The 19,730-nt window shown below is 40.4% G+C and overlaps 1 protein-coding gene and 1 long non-coding RNA gene across 8 annotated transcripts in view; one reads left to right on the top strand and one right to left on the bottom strand.

Moving 5' to 3' along the window:
* Window positions 1–14,097, top strand: part of LOC137517983 (uncharacterized) — a 39,370-nt gene extending 25,273 nt beyond the window's left edge. The window contains exon 3 of one of the 2 annotated variants that reach the window (XR_011020723.1): window positions 13,800–14,097. This is a non-coding gene — a long non-coding RNA (uncharacterized lncRNA). Of the gene's footprint in view, window positions 1–9,397; window positions 9,460–13,799 lie in introns of those variants that run through there. The other variant, XR_011020724.1, reaches the window with a different exon arrangement.
* DGKB (diacylglycerol kinase beta) overlaps window positions 12,916–19,730 on the bottom strand; it is an 849,394-nt gene continuing 842,579 nt past the window's right edge. For all 6 annotated transcript variants that reach the window (XM_068235094.1, XM_068235095.1, XM_068235097.1 and 3 more), the window contains one exon: window positions 12,916–14,877. In XM_068235094.1, the coding sequence (XP_068091195.1) occupies window positions 14,770–14,877 (108 nt within the window). In that variant the 3' untranslated portion in view covers window positions 12,916–14,769. The remainder of the gene's footprint in view (window positions 14,878–19,730) is intronic.

Genomic DNA, 19,730 nt, shown 5'->3' on the forward strand with positions numbered 1-19,730 from the left:
ATTCTGTTTAATAAACCCTGAAAATGTGGTGTTTCTAGGACGTACGGGGGCTTTGCTGTTAACCGCTAAAGTCGGCGGATTTTTACTGTAATGTAAAATGCAGAAAATCTGCTTCTGCCTATTTTCTGCACTTACATTACAGGAAAAATCCGCAGACTTTAACGGTTAATAGCAAAGCCCCTGTACGTCCTAGAAACAGAATCTTCTGAACAAGATGCAAAAAAAAGTTTTCAAAAAGGCCTTATAATTTTTGAGAAAATCGATGTTAAAGTCGGGAGGAATTTCTGCGATTTCCGGCGGAAATTCCGCACTGGAATGCGGAAATTGGTAGCGGAAAGCGGAATCGGTATTTGGCAATGGCGGAATGCGGAATTACCGCGGAATCAGAAATTGGCATTTCCGACCATCCCTAATACTGAGCAGGGAGCATTGGAACCCTGTAGCAGTGATCAGCATCAAAACACAACCAATAGGCACTGTACTGTCAGAAAGACTGTGATAGGTTCTACATGGCTGTGCATGTCTCTGCAGGTTAAACTAAGGCCAGTAATCTTAAATAATACTTGGCCACAATACTTTTTTCAAATACTTATATCTATAATTCTTATTTACTTCTGGTTGAACTTGATATTTCAATATTTATAGGGTGTTCATGATGCCAAATGACTGGTGAACCATAGTGTGCATCTAAGTCTGCAACTACCCCCAATTCAGTCTCAACTCACAGTGGTAACAATTTAACCACGTAAGTACCAGCGGCCTCTGCCCCCTTAAGGACCAGAGAACGCTGGTACAGAAATGGTGGAATCCCGATGAATCGCCGCACATACCTGCCGCAACCACCGCACGTCGGGAACCTGGGCCACCCATTCCTTTGAGCCGGTCAGGAGCCGCTTTCATTGGTTCCTGACCGTGTCTTTCAACGTAAGCCAATGGGAGTTGCTTACATTGAAAGACAGGGCCAGTAGCCAATGAAATGTGCTCCTGACCCGCTCACAGGGCTCTGCCGTCATAGAGACAGGCAGAGCGATTGAGCTGGGCCGGGAGACAGTGGCGAGATATCGGCGAAAACAGGATGAGCTCATCGGCGGTGAGTTAAAAAGTACGCCCTGGCAGCCAGATAGTCATCAAAACAGGGCGTAGATTTCAACTATGGCGGTCCGAAAGTAGTTAAGAATGGAAGTTTCATTGTTTTATATAAATTACCATTCAAACTTTCTACAGGTGAAACTTGAAAAATTAGAATAGCTTGCAAAATTTTATTTTTTTTGTTCAGCACCGCAGTCTGAAAATCTCATGCATCCGAGCAACGTTCACCTCCCATTCATTCGCCTATAACTTTATTGCTACTTATCACAATTAATTGATCTATATCTTGTTTTTTCCGCCACTAATTAGGCTTTCTTTGGGTGCTACATTTTGCTAAGAATTATTTTTTTCTAAATCTTTTTTAACAGGAAGATTAAGAAAGAAATGAAAAAAAATCATTATTTCTCAGTTTTTGGCCATTATAGTTTGAAATTAATATACGCTAGCGTAATTAAAACTCATGTATTTTATTTGCCCATCTGTCCCGCTTATTACACCATTTAAACGATGTCCCTATCACAATTTAGGGTGCCGATATTTCATTTAGAAATAAAGGTGCATTTTTTCAATTTGCGTCCATCACTATTTATAAGCTTATAATTTTAAATAATATAATAACATATTCTCTTGACATGCATATTTAAAAAGTTCAGACCCTTGGGTAACTATTTATGTTGTTTTTGTTTTTTTTTTAATTGTTTTTTTTATTTTTATTTTTAATAAAAAAAAGTGTATGTGGGTAATTTTTGGTGTGGGAGGGAAACTTAATTTTAAATGTAAAATATATATATTTTTTTATTAAAAATTAATTGTGGTGCAGTTTACTATTCGGCCACAAGATGGCCACAGTGAAAAAAGTCCTAGATGCGAACGATTTCGCATCTAGGAACTTAAAAGCAGGGGAAATGTTTCCTGGGGGCAGAAATACCGCGCTCTCTGGAGAGAAAGCGTCGGTATTTCTGCGGGGAAGATAGATCGGTGAATGGGAATTATATTCCCATTCACTGATTGGGGGGCTAGCGGCGGGCAGCGGGAGCGCGCGCGGGGGGGGGGGGGGGCGCGCCCGATTGCGCGCACGAGGCGGCGGCAGCAGCAGTGCCTATCTGGACGAGGAAGCTCGTCCAGATAGGCCGAACTGGATTTATGCCAATAATTCTGAACCAGACTAATGCTTCATACACACTTGAGATAACAGTCTTTGGAAAAGGCAAGATCACAGACCAATTTTACCCCCTTCCATATAGTATGAGAGCCATACTCTACACAGCCTATTCTATGGAGCTGCACTCCCCATCAGACAGAAATCTTTGCAAGATGCTGCACACACAGATGCTGTACACATGCAACAGATCAGTATCTGCAAAAGATCTGTTCCTGCAAAATATCCATTCCTGCAAAATGCATTCATAGTCTATGAGATCTGCAGATCATCATACACACCTTGTTTAACAGACTTCATCTGCAGATCAGACAATCATCTGCAGATCTGAAAATCCATCCTGGTGAATCTGATCTGCAGATGATTGTCTGTTAAACCAAGTGTGTATGATGATCTGCAGATATCATAGACTATGAATGCATTTTGCAGGAATGGATCTTTTGTAGGAACAGATCTTTTGCAGATACTGATCTGTTGCATGTGTACAGCATCTGTGTGTGCAGCATCTTGCAAAGATTTCTGTCTGATGGGGAGTTCAGCTCCATAGAATAGACTGTGTAGAGTATGGCTCTCATACTACATGGAAGGGGGTAAAATTGGTCTGTGATCTTGCCGTTTCCAAAGACTTTTATCTCAAGTGTGTATGAAGCATAAGACCATTTAAAAAAAAACAGATCAAACGAGAGAAGAAATGTATACATACCTGGGGCTTCCTCCAGCCCCCTTTCAGGCTGATGGGTGCCTTGCCATCCTCTATCGTCTCCTGGATTCTCAATTACGGCTCCCGGTAATCCGGCCAGTCAGGGCATAGTGCGCATGCGCGACTTGCCTGTGCGTCCCATCGTGCTCCTGTTGCCGGGTGCTTTCTGTGCCTGCACTGCACTGCTAAGCAGATGCCGAACGCTCCTGGCTGCAGTAGTGCAACGGGGGAGGAGACAGTCGGACAAAATACAAGGAGCCATAGCGGAGGATCCAGGAGGCAGAAGAGGATGGCGAGGGGCCCATCAGCCCAAACAGGGCTGGAGGAAGCCCCAGGTATGTAAAAATTCATCTCTCCTTTGATCCCAGGTACACTTTAAGGTTCAGGGACCCTTTGCAGGTGTTTTGGATTAATTAGCTGATTAGAGTCTGACACTTTGAGCTGAGACTATTTAACCTTTTCACAATATTGTGGGCTGAGATTTTGAGGTTCTCATAAGCTGTAAGCCATAATCATCAAAATTGTAACAGATAAAGGCTTGAGATATCTCGCTTTGCATGTAATGAGTCTATTCCATATATTAGTTTTAAGTGTACCAGAGACGAGATTTCGTAAAAGTTTTTAATACATACCTGGGGCTTCCTCCAGCCCCATAGGCACGGGAACGCTCCCACGCCGCCATCCTCAGCTTTCTCCAGCTCCAGTACCGGATTCCCGTAAGTTCTATCAGTCGCTGCCAGTCTGCGCAAGAGAAGTGCGCCCTCTACGTATCTCTCTGGCGGCCGGAGGAAGCCCCAGGTATGTATAAAATTTTTATGAAATCTCATCTCTGGTTTTCTATAAGTTGATATGAATTGACTTTTTCTAATTTTTCGAGTTTCACCTGTATAAGAAGCTTAAAGGGGAACTTCAGCCTAAGCAAACATACTGTCATTAAGTTACATTAGTTATGTTAATTAGAATAGATAGATAATATAATCTCTTACCGACCCCATTTTAAAAGATCAGGCAAATGTTTGTGATTCATGAGGGCAGCCATCTTTGTCATGGGGGCAGCCATCTTTTTGGTTGAAAGGAGGTGACAAGGAGCAGGAGACACAGTTCCAACTGTCCTGTGTCCTGATCCCCCCTCCCAGCTGCATGTGCTAGGCTTCAAATGTAAAATTCAAAATGTAAAAAAAAAAATTTGCACCAAAACAGCAGAACGAGAACAACAACATCAGAAATCCCATCATGCTTTGCACAGCATTAGGGGAAAAATGCCCGGGCAGTTTTTTTCTGTGCAGCTAAAAATGAGGCTTGTATAAGAGAAAAAAAGTTCTGATGCTGTGAAACTGTTAAAGAAACACCAAGCCTTTTCAGTGCTGCTGAGTCGATTTTTAGTCTGGAGGTTCACTTTAAAGTAAGAGTATTTACAACAATTGTGTGATATGCCTAATCAATTTCAATGTATATTACTATTGGAATAAGTTTCCAGAATCATTAAGGCGTGGATAGAATTGCACTATACTCACTCACAAATCACAATTGTACCAGCCTCACTTACATTTATTACTTATATTTACCGTGTTGCTTTTTTTCGATAACCATTTTTTATAAATTCAAGGTTTGTTTTATATGAGCATGATGCTACTAGTATTTTGTTATACTGTCTTTTGAAATTGATTAGGCGTAGCATGCAGTTCTTGTTTATAATCTTAATATGTCTGTTGGTGCCCCCCAGGCTGCTCCTGTTTTTTATTGCCTGAGGAAGTGTGATTTGACCCACGAAATGCGTCGCAACTTTTGAAGTACACAAATTGATGATAGTATCTTGCTGACTCTTCTGTGGGGAGGTAACTTTTACTTCCCCTTGCTTTTATCATATATATATATATATATATATATATATATATATATATATAATATATATATATATATATTATCCTGATTGGCGCTTCTGTTCTTATTGTATACACTTTAAGTCCACCATTGGTGGAGAGGTCTACCCCCTTTCTCCTTTCCCTACCTACAGAGAACAACATCTTAAGTTCCCCTCCTGCCTGAAAAGTAATTGCCTAATGGTACCCCACACGTGTGAGTATAAACTCTACAAACATTGTTGAATACCTCCCTTGGCTTCAAAATATTACATGAGAGCGGGCTCTCAATCTTTTTCTTTATATTTCCTGTTGGTTTTATTTGGCCAAATTCCCAAAAATATACTATTTGCATCCGATCTGGATAAAAAAAAACTTTGACTATTGACCATCTCAACTCTTAGAAGGTTTCACACAAAGCTCAGCCACCTGAATCCGGAGCTTCAGGCTTGACATTTTCCAGTTTTAGGAGGTACAGTGACTAATACGTTCCAAGTAGTTCAGCCGGCCTTCTGTCACGGAGCAATATTCACAAATAAATACAGAAAAAGTTTCAATAGTTGGAATAATGACTTTCCATTTACTTAGGCAGGCTAATGTTTACAAGTTTCAGCTTTTTTGGCGAAAGTCCCTCATGCAGGTCAACCGCAGCGTAAGTCAATGGGATTAGGAAGAGGAAGTCAGCTGCAGCCTGACCTTGTGGAACCTGAAAGATGTTTAGCTCTAAATGAATGAAGACTCTGAAAATATTTATTTGAAATTAAAGTTCCCCGGAGAAGTATTAACAAACCAAGGGATAAAAAACACATTATCTGAACATGAATTTTTGCAAGTTTGTGACACCTCCTGTAGCCTGTAGGACCACTGGTCCCATGTCCAATGTCTAGGCATTGGTAAAATCATATCGACAAGGGAGCAGAATTCTGCAAGTGCTACTTCCTGACCAAGCAATTTGTGTGCAGACCTTCAAAGAATAGGTTGATATTAGTCATTTAAGATACTTTAGGAATAGGGAAGGGGGGAAGGCAAAGGATAGGAGCATCAGAGCCATACGGCTCTGGCCTTTTGGTTTTGCGACAGTGCTTTTTCTTTCTTTGTTCATTGTGCCCCACCAATCGTCCCTTCATTGGTGATCCCTTTCTCCATCCTAAGTTTTAACCCCAACAAACCACCTCCCTCAATGTAGATCCGTCCCTAATACCTAACACTAACTAAACACTCACTCCTATTTCCTTGTGTATGTCCTCTTTTGAGTTATCTGTGTTAGATTTTGTGTATTTGTTCTATGGCTGCTGCATAGCAATCTAGTGCGGGTGAACTCCACCCAGCAGCTTTCGTTTGGACCACCTCCATTCCCTCCTTCTCTGGCTGATTGCTGATGTAAAATCAGGAGGACCTTGACAGAGAGAAACCGAGAGAGGAGAGCCCCACTTCCTCAGTACAGTATCATTTGAAGTTATCAGGGTGTGCAATGCATCATGGGAGATGGATCATTCAGGTATTTTTTTTTCTGGGGGTGGGGCAACTTATTACATATTTTAGCTGCCCTCTGGATGGTTGCAGAATGAGGATTGAAATTCTGCCATTATATTTTTGCCCAGTAAACTGCTTCAAGTTTATTTAATGAGCCAGACGTGTAATCTCAACGCTTGCCAAGGTAATCAAAAGTGCTGTAATTTTTTTTTTTTTCGGCAGTGAATTTCATTCAGTGTCCTTGATTAATTATGCATTAACCCATTACTCTGCAGCCTTTGCCAGTAAATCTTTGGCGGGAACAGTTTGTATGGCCGGCGGTTTGCACGGACCAGGTTGGTTATTTGTGCGCTTGTATAGATTTGCACAAATTATTTATGAATCATTTTCTGGACTTGGACAGAAGAGGGGACAGAGGTAAACAAAACAAAAAATACCAATTCATAACTCGCGATGGTGATACTGAATACCGCATACAAGAAGCATGTGCCAAGTTGTGTTGATCGAACAGTGTTCGCCACTGTTCGTTATTCCCCGAATATCGGGGTGTTCGCTCGGACCCATCTGAGCACCTCATGGTGCTCGGCCGCGCTGTTCGGGGCCCCTAGCTGGAGAGGTAGCGGGCAGGAAGGGGGTATTGGGCCTAGCGGCGGGGAGGGGAGATGGACCCTCCCCTCCCTCACCTCGGTCACACGACCTTCGCTCCCCTCCAGCTTTAAAAAGTTAAGTAGCATCCGACCGCTACTATTAAGAGGTAACGGGCGGGGATCACTCACCTCTTCCGGTTCCAGCGTACGTTCCACTGACGTCACTTCCTGCAACGCCGCCCACTGTATTGTAAGTGGACGGTGTTGCTGGAAGTGACGTCAGTGGAGTGCACGCTGGAACGCGGAAGAGGTGAGTGATCCCCGCCCGTTATGTGTTAACAGTAGCGGATTCTACTTAACTTTTTACAGCTGGAGGGGAGCGGAGGTCGGGAGAGGGGAGGGTCCGTCTCCCCTCCCCGCCGCTAGGCCCAATACCCCCTTCCTGCCCGCTATCCCTCCAGCTCTGCGGCCCCCCACGGCTCGGGTCCCCATAGACTTCAATAGGGTTCGGCCGAATATACCAAACATCTGGACGATGTTCGGCCGAGCCGACCCGAACCCGTTCAATCAACACTAATGCCAAATAGTGATGAGAACGAATTTAAAATAATCGCCATTGTGCATCATAATTCGCCATTACGATGCAAAATTATAATTTTACATTTCGGGAAAAATCATAATGAATTTTCTTTGTAATAGTAATCAGGAACCATAATGTATTTTTCGTGTAATTTTGGGCCGACTTTAGTAGTTAATAGCAAATCTCTCATACATGCTATCATCGCCAAAATACGTATGTTAAAGGGAATAGTGGAACAAGAAAAAAAAATCTTGTATTTTTTTGAGAAAATTGATTTTCTGAGTTTAAAGTACATTTTTTCCCATTTTTTCAAAAATAAGGTGTTTTCGAAAAAGTATTTTTTTTTTACTTCTTTCCAAGCAATGTAGGGGCAAATGTATACTTAAAGAAGAGTAAACTTATTCATCTCCACTTTCATTCCATGTCTCAGATTTATCTTTCGAAGATTCTCCCCCCAATTTGTAAAGCCTTTTTATCATTTCATAGCCAGTTTCCCACCTTCCAAAAACGTAGAGGCCCTTATTCAATTCACTTTTTTTCTTAGGTGATATTTTTACACGTAATCAATAACATTTCTTAGATTTGTTAGTGAGATCTGATACTTCATAGAGGGTTATTGAGTTTGATACTCGTTAAAAAGCCAGTGAGATGTGCTACTTGCATCTAAACTCCAACACTATTGAGAGTTACTTAGATTTGTCACTCTACTAAGAGTCACTGAGACTTTGATTCTACATAGATTTTACTCTCTGAGATTTGTTGTGCTATGAAAGATTTGACCTGTGTTTGGACCTGTCTGTGTTGGCACATTGAGCTAAGTTGGTAGATACCAGTCCCGTGATTCACGTAGAGGTCTTTATATTAAAAAGACCACCAGCCACAAACATTGCTTTCCGCCAGAAGAATTAGCAGGCTGTTGCAAATGGGCTTAAAGAAACTCTGTAACAAAATATTGAGCCTTATTTCTTCTATCCTATAAGTCCCTATAGCTGTTCTAATGTGGTCTGTTTAACTGCAGCCTTTCCTAGTTGCACAGTGGCTGTGTTATCTCTGTTATATGATCTAATCTTCTTTCCTCTGTCGGCTCTGTCGGGCTCAGGCAGTCAGGCTGGAATGTGCTGTGCTGCTTGTGATTGGATAGAAGCTATACACACCCTCTCCAGGCCCCCTGCACACTCTGTATGACTCACACACTGAACTACTCTCAGCCTATCACTTGCTATGTCTTTTGTTTGTAAACACTGCATAAAAATGGCAATTACAAGCCTGGATTGCAGCAGGGAGCGGCAGAAACAGCACAGAGGGGCCCAGGAGAACATAATGAATAGAATGGTATGCTTTTTATTGTAAGAATTTTACAGTACAGATTCTCTTTAATGCCGTCATCTTTACCGCAAAATAGCAAAAGTGTTTATGGGAAACGTCACTGTTCTCCATTTACTCAGTGGGGAATACTACTTGGTGCTCTAAAAAGTGTTTATCAAGCCGATCACTTTAAAACCAGCTTAGTGATGATAATCTCCATATTTATAAATTAGGGCAGTTGTAGAGATTGCTAAAAGGGATGATGCAGCCTAAAGAGTGCGAATATTAAAAGAGGATCAACATTGTAAATTGAGCTTCATCCCAAATCAATAGCCGATACCCCCTTTTCCACGAGAAGTCTTTACCCCTTTTTTTAATAGTACGTCAGGGATGTCTGTATGGCTGGCATTGAAATAAAAACCCCTCCCACAGTGTGATGTCAAGGCCATAGCCCTGGCAGTTTCTTGTCTGTGAAACCCATTGCATTGTGGGAAATAGTGGCTGTTGCCAACTGCCAAGCAAGCAGTATCTCCCTCTGTGCATATATATGTATATAAAAACAACTTTTTAGCTTATCACATTGCTATTGGGTATGTTTATAGAGAAGGGCAGTTGGTGCTGTCCATTTTTTTTTTTTTTTTTTAGTTCTGCCAGTAAAGATGCTGACCAGCAGGCTCATGGAGGATCAAACAACATGAAGAAATTACAAGGTGAATATCAATCATTTCTTGATCTATCTTCTACAATTTTAGCTTCTCACTTTTCAATGTATTGATTTATTCCCGCCCCCAAACTACTACCTTTCAGTAAAGTTGCTGTATAAGCAGACCATCACTTTTATAACCAGAGAGGGACAGACTAACCAGCAAGCTCATGGTGACCCAGAACTCATTGGAGTGTGTAACCAGAGAGAAATGATGTTATTTCACACGTGGGATAAGTCTCCGATAGACTTCCTTTAAGTACACATGAGCTACATTTGCAGCTGTCGCTAGCACACGGGAGCGTGTGCGCGACAGCTCGGCGACAGCTCGTTGCCAAGTCCCTCTACATCCACACGGCAGCAGAGGGATTAGCGATGCGCCGGAAGCTGTCACCCAGGTTCCTCCCCCCCGCCGGAAGCTCTGTGTGCTGTGTGTGGGTTGCTGTCGTTAGTCTGCATACACATGTGGACTAGCGACAGTTGCGACGAAGTTGCAGCGACAGCTGTAGCCGGTGATTGAACATGTCAATCGTCTGGCGACAGCTCCGATGGGCGATGGTTCGGGGCGCGCGCGTACTACACATGGGCGACCTGACACCGCAACACGCGCATGCCACATGATTGCGGCGACAGCCATACCCCGTGTGTATGAGCCAATAGACAGGGTGGTGAAGCTGGCCGGGTATTGTCTATACTACCGTCTTTCCCCGAATTTAAGACCTCTGCCTAAAGTAAGACACCCCATATATTTCGAGAGTGCTCGGAATATAAGACATCTCCCGAATATAAAACCTAGTGGCAGACCGGCTCCTTCTGGCTTGCCCGCCCGCTCCTTTTACCTCCCCTGCTTTCGCCGCTGTCCCCTCGTTGAAGTCCGGAATCCCCTGCTGATTAAGCCTGTCATTAATCACACCGCAAATTAGCGGTGACTCGCGGTGAAAGCAGCTACAGGAATGTATCAGGTAACAGCGCCGCCCTATACAGGAAGTGATCTTTGTTTACTTCCTGTCGGCGCTGTTACCTGATACATTCCTGTAGCTGCTTTCACGCGAGTCACCGCTGATCTGAGGTGCGATTAATGACAGGCATAATGAACAGAGGATTCCGGACTTCAACAAGGGGACAGCAGCGAGAGCAGGGGAGGTAAAGGGAGCGGGTGGGCAAGCAAGCGGGAGGGCAGACAGTGTTAATAATGACAGGCATAATCAATCAGGAGAGGCTTCCGGGAGGACAGTGGCAAGAGCCAGGGGAGGTAAAGGTAGTGGGCGGGTATGGGGAATCTATCTGGCTGTCATCATTGAATTTAAGACCCCCCCCGAAAATAAGAGCTAGCAAAAATTTTGAAAGACAAATTAATATAAGACAGTGTCTTATTTTCGGGGAAACACGGTACACTATAGTTCTGTAGCTGTCCTGCATGGCTACTTTAGGTATTTGGCTAATCTATATACTACGTACAGTTATATATTTTTATATTATTATATATATTATAGTTAGAAATCTAAACAGCTCTGCCATGAGATCCTATAGAAAGACTTTTATTAAACTACATAAATAAATAAATATATAATCTATAAATTATTACTGGATAATCCAATTCCCTGTTTTTGAACATCTTAAAGTGTATCTTATATCTCATTCTCAGTGACTACTATGCCTGGAACACTCACAATGTATATTATTATCTTATACAAGCCATTTTTACCTCATCCACATTACTCCATCACTGAAACCTGGATTTCTGATATTTTAAGATTTTTTTTTTTTCATTTCCAGTGGTTTAATATATAAAACTCGAAAAATTCGAATATTATGCAAAAGTCCATTTATTTCAGTAATTTAACTTAAAACGTGAACTCTTTGCAGGTGTTTTGGGTTAATTAGATTGATTGATTAATTGATAAGAGTCTGACACTTTGAGCCTAGGACATTTTCACAACATTCTAATGGTCTGAGATTTTGATTTTGGGGTTCTCATAAGCTGTAAGCCATAATCATCAAAATTATAACCAATACAGGCCTGAAATATCTCGCTTTGCGTGTAATACGTCTATTTCATATATTAGTTTCACCTTTTAAGTTGAATTACTAAAATAAATGGATGTGTGCATGATATTCTAATTTTTTAGAGTTTCACCTGTATATATACCTGTATATATATTTCATTGCACATAATTTGTATTAGGATTTGTCTACTCAATACTGATAAAATAAAAAAATTACATTTCGGATCCATCGTCAAAAATAAAAAATATCATTTAACGTCAACCTACCAGACTGTTCGACATTTGCAAAAAAAAAATAAAAATAAAATGTATAGATATCCTGTGTGTGACTGCCTTAAAGAGACACTGAAGAGGAAAAAAAAAGATGATATTATGATTTGTATGTGTAGTACAGCTAAGAAATAAAACATTAAGATCAGATACATCAGTCTAATTGTTTCCAGTACAGGAAGAGTTGAGAAACTCCAGTTGTTATCTCTATGCAAACAAGCCATTAACTCTCCGACTAAGTTAGTCGTGGAGAGGGCTGTTATCTGACTTTTATTATCTCAACTGTAAGTGAACTGTTTACTTTTTCTCTGCCAGAGGAGAGGTCATTACTTCATAGACTGCTCTGAAAGACTCATTTTGAATGCTGAGTGTTGTGTAATCTGCACATATTATAGAATGATGCAATGTTAGAAAAAACACTATATACCTGAAAATAAAAGTATGAGAATATTTTCTTTGCTGCTAATCTTCTAGTAATTATTCATAGTACACAACCAATTCACTATATCATATATTTTTTTTCGCTTCAGTGTCTCTTTAAGGGTGATTTATTCAGTGACACCAGTTTCCACTTTTCAGCCTATGTTTACTCCTCTTTCACGTATAATTAAAGCAAATCCGTTACATTTCTCCACATCATAAAGCACGTTCATATCTTTACAGCCACAGATATCTGCGTATCTTGACAGCAGTTCTTGTTTCACAGCAGTCTTTCATTGTGTCCATAAAAGGACTGGAGGATCAGATTTTGATGGGACCTTCCAGTCTCTTCTTACTAACAAATTTAATATTTCTCACTGCTTTATCTTATCAGGTTTGATTGGGTAAATCAGAGGCAATTGACTATGGAACAAACAGCAGCTGTGGTTAAAATGGAAGCCGGAAATTTGGCCACCCGCGGCTAATGGACGATTTAGGCGCCGCCATAGGTGCTAATGCAAATATCGGCTATTGGGTGCCGAAAGAAGAAATGTGGGTGTCCGATAAATATTGTTTTGAAAATTAGAACATTATAGTTTTTGAAGTGTTATAGTTTTGAAAATTAAGAGTGTAGTTATTGAAATTTTTATTCTTTTGTATTTAACAATTTTTCTTTTTTGAAAATAATCATTTTCAAATTTAATTAGAAAGTTATAGATATTACGGTAACAATTTTTGTCTTTTGTATTTAACAATTTCTTTTGATGCGCGCTGTTTTAGAGTTCAGTATCAGGAAGGGTGGTGGGGGTTAGAGTTAGGTGTCAAGAAGGGGGGTTTTAGGGTTAGGCGTCAGGAATGGCGGTTTTAGGGTTAGGCATCAAGAAGGGGGGTTTTAGCGTTAGGCATCAGGGTTAGTAGGGTTAGGTTAAGCTGTAGTAAATATTGGTAACATTTACAAATGTTTTACTGTCATTATTGCCACTGTAAATACTTGTAGTTTTCATCTGGCACTCAAATACACAACAATATTTATGATTTAGACTTATATCGGCTTCACCCGGACCATTTTTCCTCGTGTCCCTATTTCATGCACGTCTTAAAATAGTTTCTCTCCATCTTCCTGAATTCTAGTTTATCTACACATTCTTCGACCTAAAGAGTGAGAGAGTCTCTTAACATTGGAATAATAAAGTGTAATAGCATTATAGTGTAGTATAGGAAAAGTATTCCGTTTTCTTTTTCTCACGTAAGCTTATTTCATTATTTGTGAAAAGATGAAATACCAATATAGATCTGAGGATGAGGAACATGTATCCATTATATATCTGTGAATATAAATTGTGAAATGGTTTACAATCTTGTTTTAGGTTTTAATTAATGCCCATTGCCCTCTTGTGAGAATTAGTGTTAATGTTCGAATTCAGCATTGTTTGGTGCTGAACAGTGGCAGTCTTCGGGGGTTCCGATTTGGCTATGCTAAATTGGAACACCAACACTAGTGAGAGTCTTCCTTACTTCCTGTCCAGACAGGAAGTGGAAAAAGCTCTTAAAGTGTGACAGAGCTAGCAACACAAAGTTTTTATGCAGAATTCGAATCGTTAGACTTTTTAACACGTTTTCATTGATTTTCATTTCTTCCTGTTTCCAGGACTTCTGGTTTTGACATTAAAGCTTTGAAGCTCTATGGAGGTCCCTGAGACAGGAAGTAAGGGAGAACCTCCCAAACGGGGGCACACTAACAGCAATAAAAGCTTACAGAGATCTCTAACCGCTTCTACACTACTGAAAACTGAAATACAAGTCATTTTAATCATCATAGCCAATGACAGTCATAGTGGTAATGATACGTTAATAGTAGTAGGATACTGATTTCTCTATTATCATACTGTTTTTTTTTCTTTAGGAAATGTTGTCAAATGTTGACTTCACAAAACTTTCTACAATTTTTTTTTACCTGTGGACAGTTCTGCATGGTGGCAATACATTAGGCTGCATCTCACTTCATATAAATTGGGCTGGTAGGTAGGGGTAATAGCAGGTGCTATCATTGGATAGGTAGTCGACTTAGTGGACATCTACTATTTGGAATAATAGAAAACACAAAAGTAGGTATAGCCTCAGACGAGAATAATTTGGCCTCATTTTTTTAACTGCTCCACTCCGAACAGCTTACAAAATACATAACAATTTTCCTGTAAGCATCTGTAAAAGCATGCACTGCCAATGGCCACCAAGGACGTGAGTTGAAGACCAGTGTGCTCCTAAAGATCTCTTCCAACACAAGATTCTTCCTTATAACGACGGATTACATTTGTGTCCCTTCGAGGGTGCACTGCAGAGCCCAGCCTTGCATTCATTTGTGTTACTGAATAATTAAAGTACATGCACACTTTATAGGCTGTCATGTTGTCGTCTATAAATTAACACTGATTGCACATGCTAAATAACTTAAAAAAAAATCCAAACTATTACAATAAATAAAATTATAAATTAGCATTAAGATTAAAAATGTAAAACCAATCCCATTATTCAAAGTACTGCTATTTAACAAGCCCACCAGAATGGGTTTTTAAAGATACCACCACTTGCACTGGATGCGTATAGGTTTTAGCAAATATTCATTCTTTGTTTTTGTTCATTGTTCCCTTGATGAAAGAGGTGAAGAGGCTGTTCTTCGGGGGCGGGCCCATCAGCATGGGGGCTTGGTTCTTGTGAGTAATCTTGATCTAAAAAAAGGTAATGATGATATAAAGATCAGTGCAATAGGCAGTAAAAAGAGCATCATCAAGTGTAGTATAAAATGTAAAGATGAGGACTCCGGTTCAAACTGGAAGTCATAACGCAAAAGTAATCATGAATAGACATTTGACATAAAATATAATGAAATTATCGTTCCACTAACACTATGAAAGGCTGAGAAGGCCTCTTAAAATCAACTATACTGCTTAATTTCAGTATTTCCAGTGTTCCTGATTTTTCCGTTGCTGATAACGGTCACATAACAATGCCTATAGTCCTAATGTTAACATATATTCCTGACAAACTGTTCTCATGTGTTACAGGTTAGTGAATCTGTCATCATCAATTCCTCCAGACACCATTTATGACTTCTTCCTTAAAGCGGACCCAAACCAAACATTTTTTTAATTCAAAATATTTAGTTGCACCACTCTGACACATACAAAGATAAATAAACACTCCTTCAAGCCTATGAGCATTTTAGTGCATGCTTTTCACCCTTCTCTTCTCATAACTAGTGTTATACAGGTGGCAGCCATTAGCAATTCCTCCTTTGCCGGACACCTCCTACTCCACCACCAGTCTGCCGGATTCTGTCCCGGCAATATGAAAGGAAGGGAGGGGTTCCTCCAATAAATGTAAAATATTTTATATTTGTCATCATGCAGCTGAAAAAAGGCTGCTATTTATTATTATAATTTAGAAAATAGATTTTATTTCTGAAATCTTGTATTTTTCATTTGGGTCCACTTTAAAGATAAACCGTGACCAAGAATTGAACTTCATCCCAATCAGTAGCTGATACCCCCTTTCCCATGAGAAATATTTTCCTTTTCACAAACGGATCATCAGGGGGCGCTGTATGGCTGATATTGTGTTGAAACCCCTCCCACAGTGTGATGTCAGGACTATGGTGCTGACATCACACTGTGGGAGCCTTGTTGCATTGTGGGAAATAACAGCTGTTTCCAACTGCCAAAAAAAGCAAGCAGCATCTCCTTCCAGTGACATCACCTGCCAGCATTAAAAATGTCACCATGTGATAAATGTCAGAATGTAAAACAGGGAGAGGAAAGATTTTACAGTGGGCAAACACTGACTAAATCATTTATACATAATTATTGTAAAAATAAAGTGCTTTTTTATTACGTGATTTTCACTGGAGTTCCTCTTTAACAGTTGCAACAGACTGTCAAGGAGTCACTGGGATAACAGTATAAACACGAGAATGATGATACAGATTCTAACTAATTCATGACAAATAGTCTTTCAAGATGTACTCAGAAAGCAAGGTAAAGTTTCACAGTAAGATGCTAGTAAAAAAACAAAACAACAAAGCAGTGAAAAAACTGGCAACCTTTCTACTTTTGCAAGAATAATGTCCCCTTTATGATGACTGATTGATCACCACATTTATTTAAAAAAAATGTCCCCTCACCCGAAATAAAATGGGGGGGTGTAGGGCTTTGTGACCTGTTCTTCCAGTAAGTTTGCTAGCTGTGGTTTGGTATCAGAGAGCACAGCATATGAAATGTCTGCCACACCTTTCAGAAAACAAGGATTTATCATTTTTATCATTTAAAAATTTTAAAATGTATCTTCCCGTTTAAAGAGGAACTGTAGTGAAAATAACCTACTGTAGTGAATAAAATTCCTTTTTTTCTACAATACTCATTTATAAATTATTTAGTCAGTGTTTGCCCATTGTAAAACCTTTCCTCACCCTGATTTACTTTCTGAAATGTACCACAAGCGGCAATATCTTTAGTCCTGTGAGGTGTCAGTTCCGAAGCCAGTGAAAATAATGCCTGGTCTCCAGTACTGCTCAGGGAGTATTCTGCATAGCAAATCAGCCTAAGCTGTGACATCACTGGGAAGGCGGGGTTACATACTAATCTACAGCATTCTATAGATATAGGAAGTGTTTCTGTTGCTGAAATCAGGAAAATTACCATAAAATTGGGTGTCCTGAATAATTTCCATGCATTTCAATCTATGTTGCTACAGGGCCTCTTTAAAATAGGGGCATGTAAGAATAATAATAATGATAGGTTTTGGTGGATTGTAATGATAGATTAGACTAAATCTCTGCCATATATACTGAAAGCTGTACAGTTTCCACCAGCTGCAACAGTATAATCATCTACAGAACTCCCTCTCTTAGTCAGCTGTCTTACTCATGTTATATGAACGTGAGAGATAAGTCGTCAAAGGTAAAGCCAAAGATAATAGGGTTATAATTAAACACAAAAGAATGGGTGGGTTCCCCCTGGAAGAAATGGCTTATTATTGGTAACACAGTAGGACGTGCAAAAAAACTCCACCTTTCTAAAGTCCATTCATAGGCAAGCTATGTTTGCTAAAAGAACAATCTTAGGATTCAAAAAAAGGAGCTACGCTCCAATTATATGTTTCACACGGTTTTGAATTTAAATCTAGAATATTTGAATTTTTAAAGTCCAGAAAAACAAAAATTTTACATATTTCAACCAGTCATCTGGTCTGTTTTCGATGCATTAGTAGTACTTTTTGAGGTGAATGATAAACTCTATGCAAAAATATAATGCTCTACTAAGATAAAAAAGTGTTTGCTTAAAACATTTCCCTGCTTATCATCTGTCAGATTCCAAAAATCACATTTACAACTTCGTAGAGAATTATCTTAAAAAACGTTTTTTTTAAGGTTTTTTTTTTATGGTTTGGCGTATAAAGCAGACAGTGATGTAAGTCATGTATTCTGCATTTAAAGCATCTCATCCCATCAGTAGTAAGATGTACAGTAAAGGCTACAATAGATTTCTTGATGTGGCTTTAGATCAGGTAAACAATCAATATCTTGTGACATTGATCGTTTATCTGGACACCAACATACATCATTCGATATTCTACTGACAGCAAAATATTACAGACAGACTTCTGAACCTAAACCCACTGGCTGACGTATGGGCCCTTATGCAATAACTTTTTCTCTTAAGTTTTCTCCTAGGTGACAGCTCCGCACCTTACCAATAAAATGCCTTTTAATAACGACCGCCTAACGCCGATAGGCGTCGGCGGGTCGTTAGTGGTTTCCCATGGAAACATCCGCTCGATCGAGTGGCCTTCCCATGCTAGTTCACGGAGGGTGTCTCCGTGAACAGTGTGCAAGCCACCGATTGCGGCTCGCACGCATAATGTAAACACGCGGGGAAGAAATCCCCGCTGTTTACATCATACGGCGCTGCTGCGCAGCAGCGCCGTAGAGGAGATCGGCGATCCCCGGCCTCTGATTGGCCGGGGATCGCCGCATTCTGATAGGCTGAAGCCTATACTACACGGCGCAGGACGGATATCCGTCCTGCGCAGCCCACAAGCCACGGGAGAGGTAGGGAAGTAGAGGGAGGGCGGAAATCGCTGCGGAGGGGGGGTTTGAGGAGCCCCCCCCCGCTGAACCATAATAGCCGGCGGCGATCAGACCCCCCCTGCAGGACATCCCCCTAGTGGGGAAAAAAGGGGGGAAGTCTGGTCGCCCCTGGCTCAATTACGATCTGTGCTGTGGGCTGTAGAGTCTACTCAGCACAGAAAGCTGAAAGTGAGCCCGGTCCTTAAGTGGTTAAACCACCAAAAAGCAAAATAAAAAAATACTCAAAATTATTCTGATAGTAATTTTCACCTACTTTTTGGTCCATTTTGCATACACAACGAGGCAGAGGAGAGTAAGGGAGGAAATGACATCAGGATTGACTTCAAAATAGCCACAGTTAAAATGGGAAATGCTAAGAAGGATTTTCTGTTTTTTTTTTTTACTGTAGAAAAATCACTAAAATCAAAACATGGACAGTGCAGTACATATGTTATGTAAGTAGAGCAAGTATTTATCTACTTATATATGTGTTTTTTTTCTGAGATAGTATGGCTGACAGCTCCACTTTTAAGGAAAGATGAAAAATGTTCTCCTAGGAGAAAAAGTGATTTGAATGACTGATAAATGGCCCATATGCAATTCACTTTTTCTTCTGAGAGAACTCCTAGGAGATAATTTTCATCTTCTCTTTAAAATAACTCTTCAGCAAATTACAACTGAAAAAATACCCAAAAGCTGGCGGAAAAGTACTATCAAAATAATTTTGAGTATTTTCTTGCTTGCGGGGGTTTTTTAAAGACATTTTTATGATAAGGTGTGGAAATATCACCTAGGAGAAAACTCATGAGAAAAAGTAAATTGCATAGGGCCCTGGGCTCTGATTCAATTCACTTTTTCTCTTAAGCTTTCACAATTTAAAATAAAATTACTTTTAACCTCCCTGGCGTTCTGGATAATGCGTACATAAGTACGCATTACCGTTTTTGTTAAATATTTCTTTTTCTTGTTCTAGCTACAGCAGTACGCCATGCCGTCCGCATCCGCCCTCCCAATCCCCGCCGGCCATACTTACGCGTCCAAGATCCCGCGAGAAGCGTGACTTCCTATCGTCGCTTCTCCCATCGCCATGGTGATGATCAGACATGACGTCATCACCGTCATGACATCATGGGGAGCTCCGATCCTTCCAATTGCGCAGCCTGGCGGTGATTCGCCAGGCTGCGCTAGGCGTTTTGGGGAGGACAGCCCCTTTAGTGGCACATCGCGGACAGAACGAAACATGTAGCTAGCAAAGTGGGCTAGCTACATGTTATGAAAAAAAAAGTAAGTAAAGAGACCATCCAGGGGCTGAGCAATCCTCCTTGGCGTACTGAGCTCGTCCATACCGCCAAGGAGGTTAAACCACCAGCAAGTGAACAAATACTCAAAATAATTTTTACAGTAATTTTTCACCTACTTTTTGGTACCTTTTTTATTGCGAAGTGCCACAAAAAATTT

Source organism: Hyperolius riggenbachi, chromosome 5 (assembly GCF_040937935.1).
Source record: "Hyperolius riggenbachi isolate aHypRig1 chromosome 5, aHypRig1.pri, whole genome shotgun sequence".
Classification (NCBI taxonomy): domain Eukaryota; kingdom Metazoa; phylum Chordata; class Amphibia; order Anura; family Hyperoliidae; genus Hyperolius; species Hyperolius riggenbachi.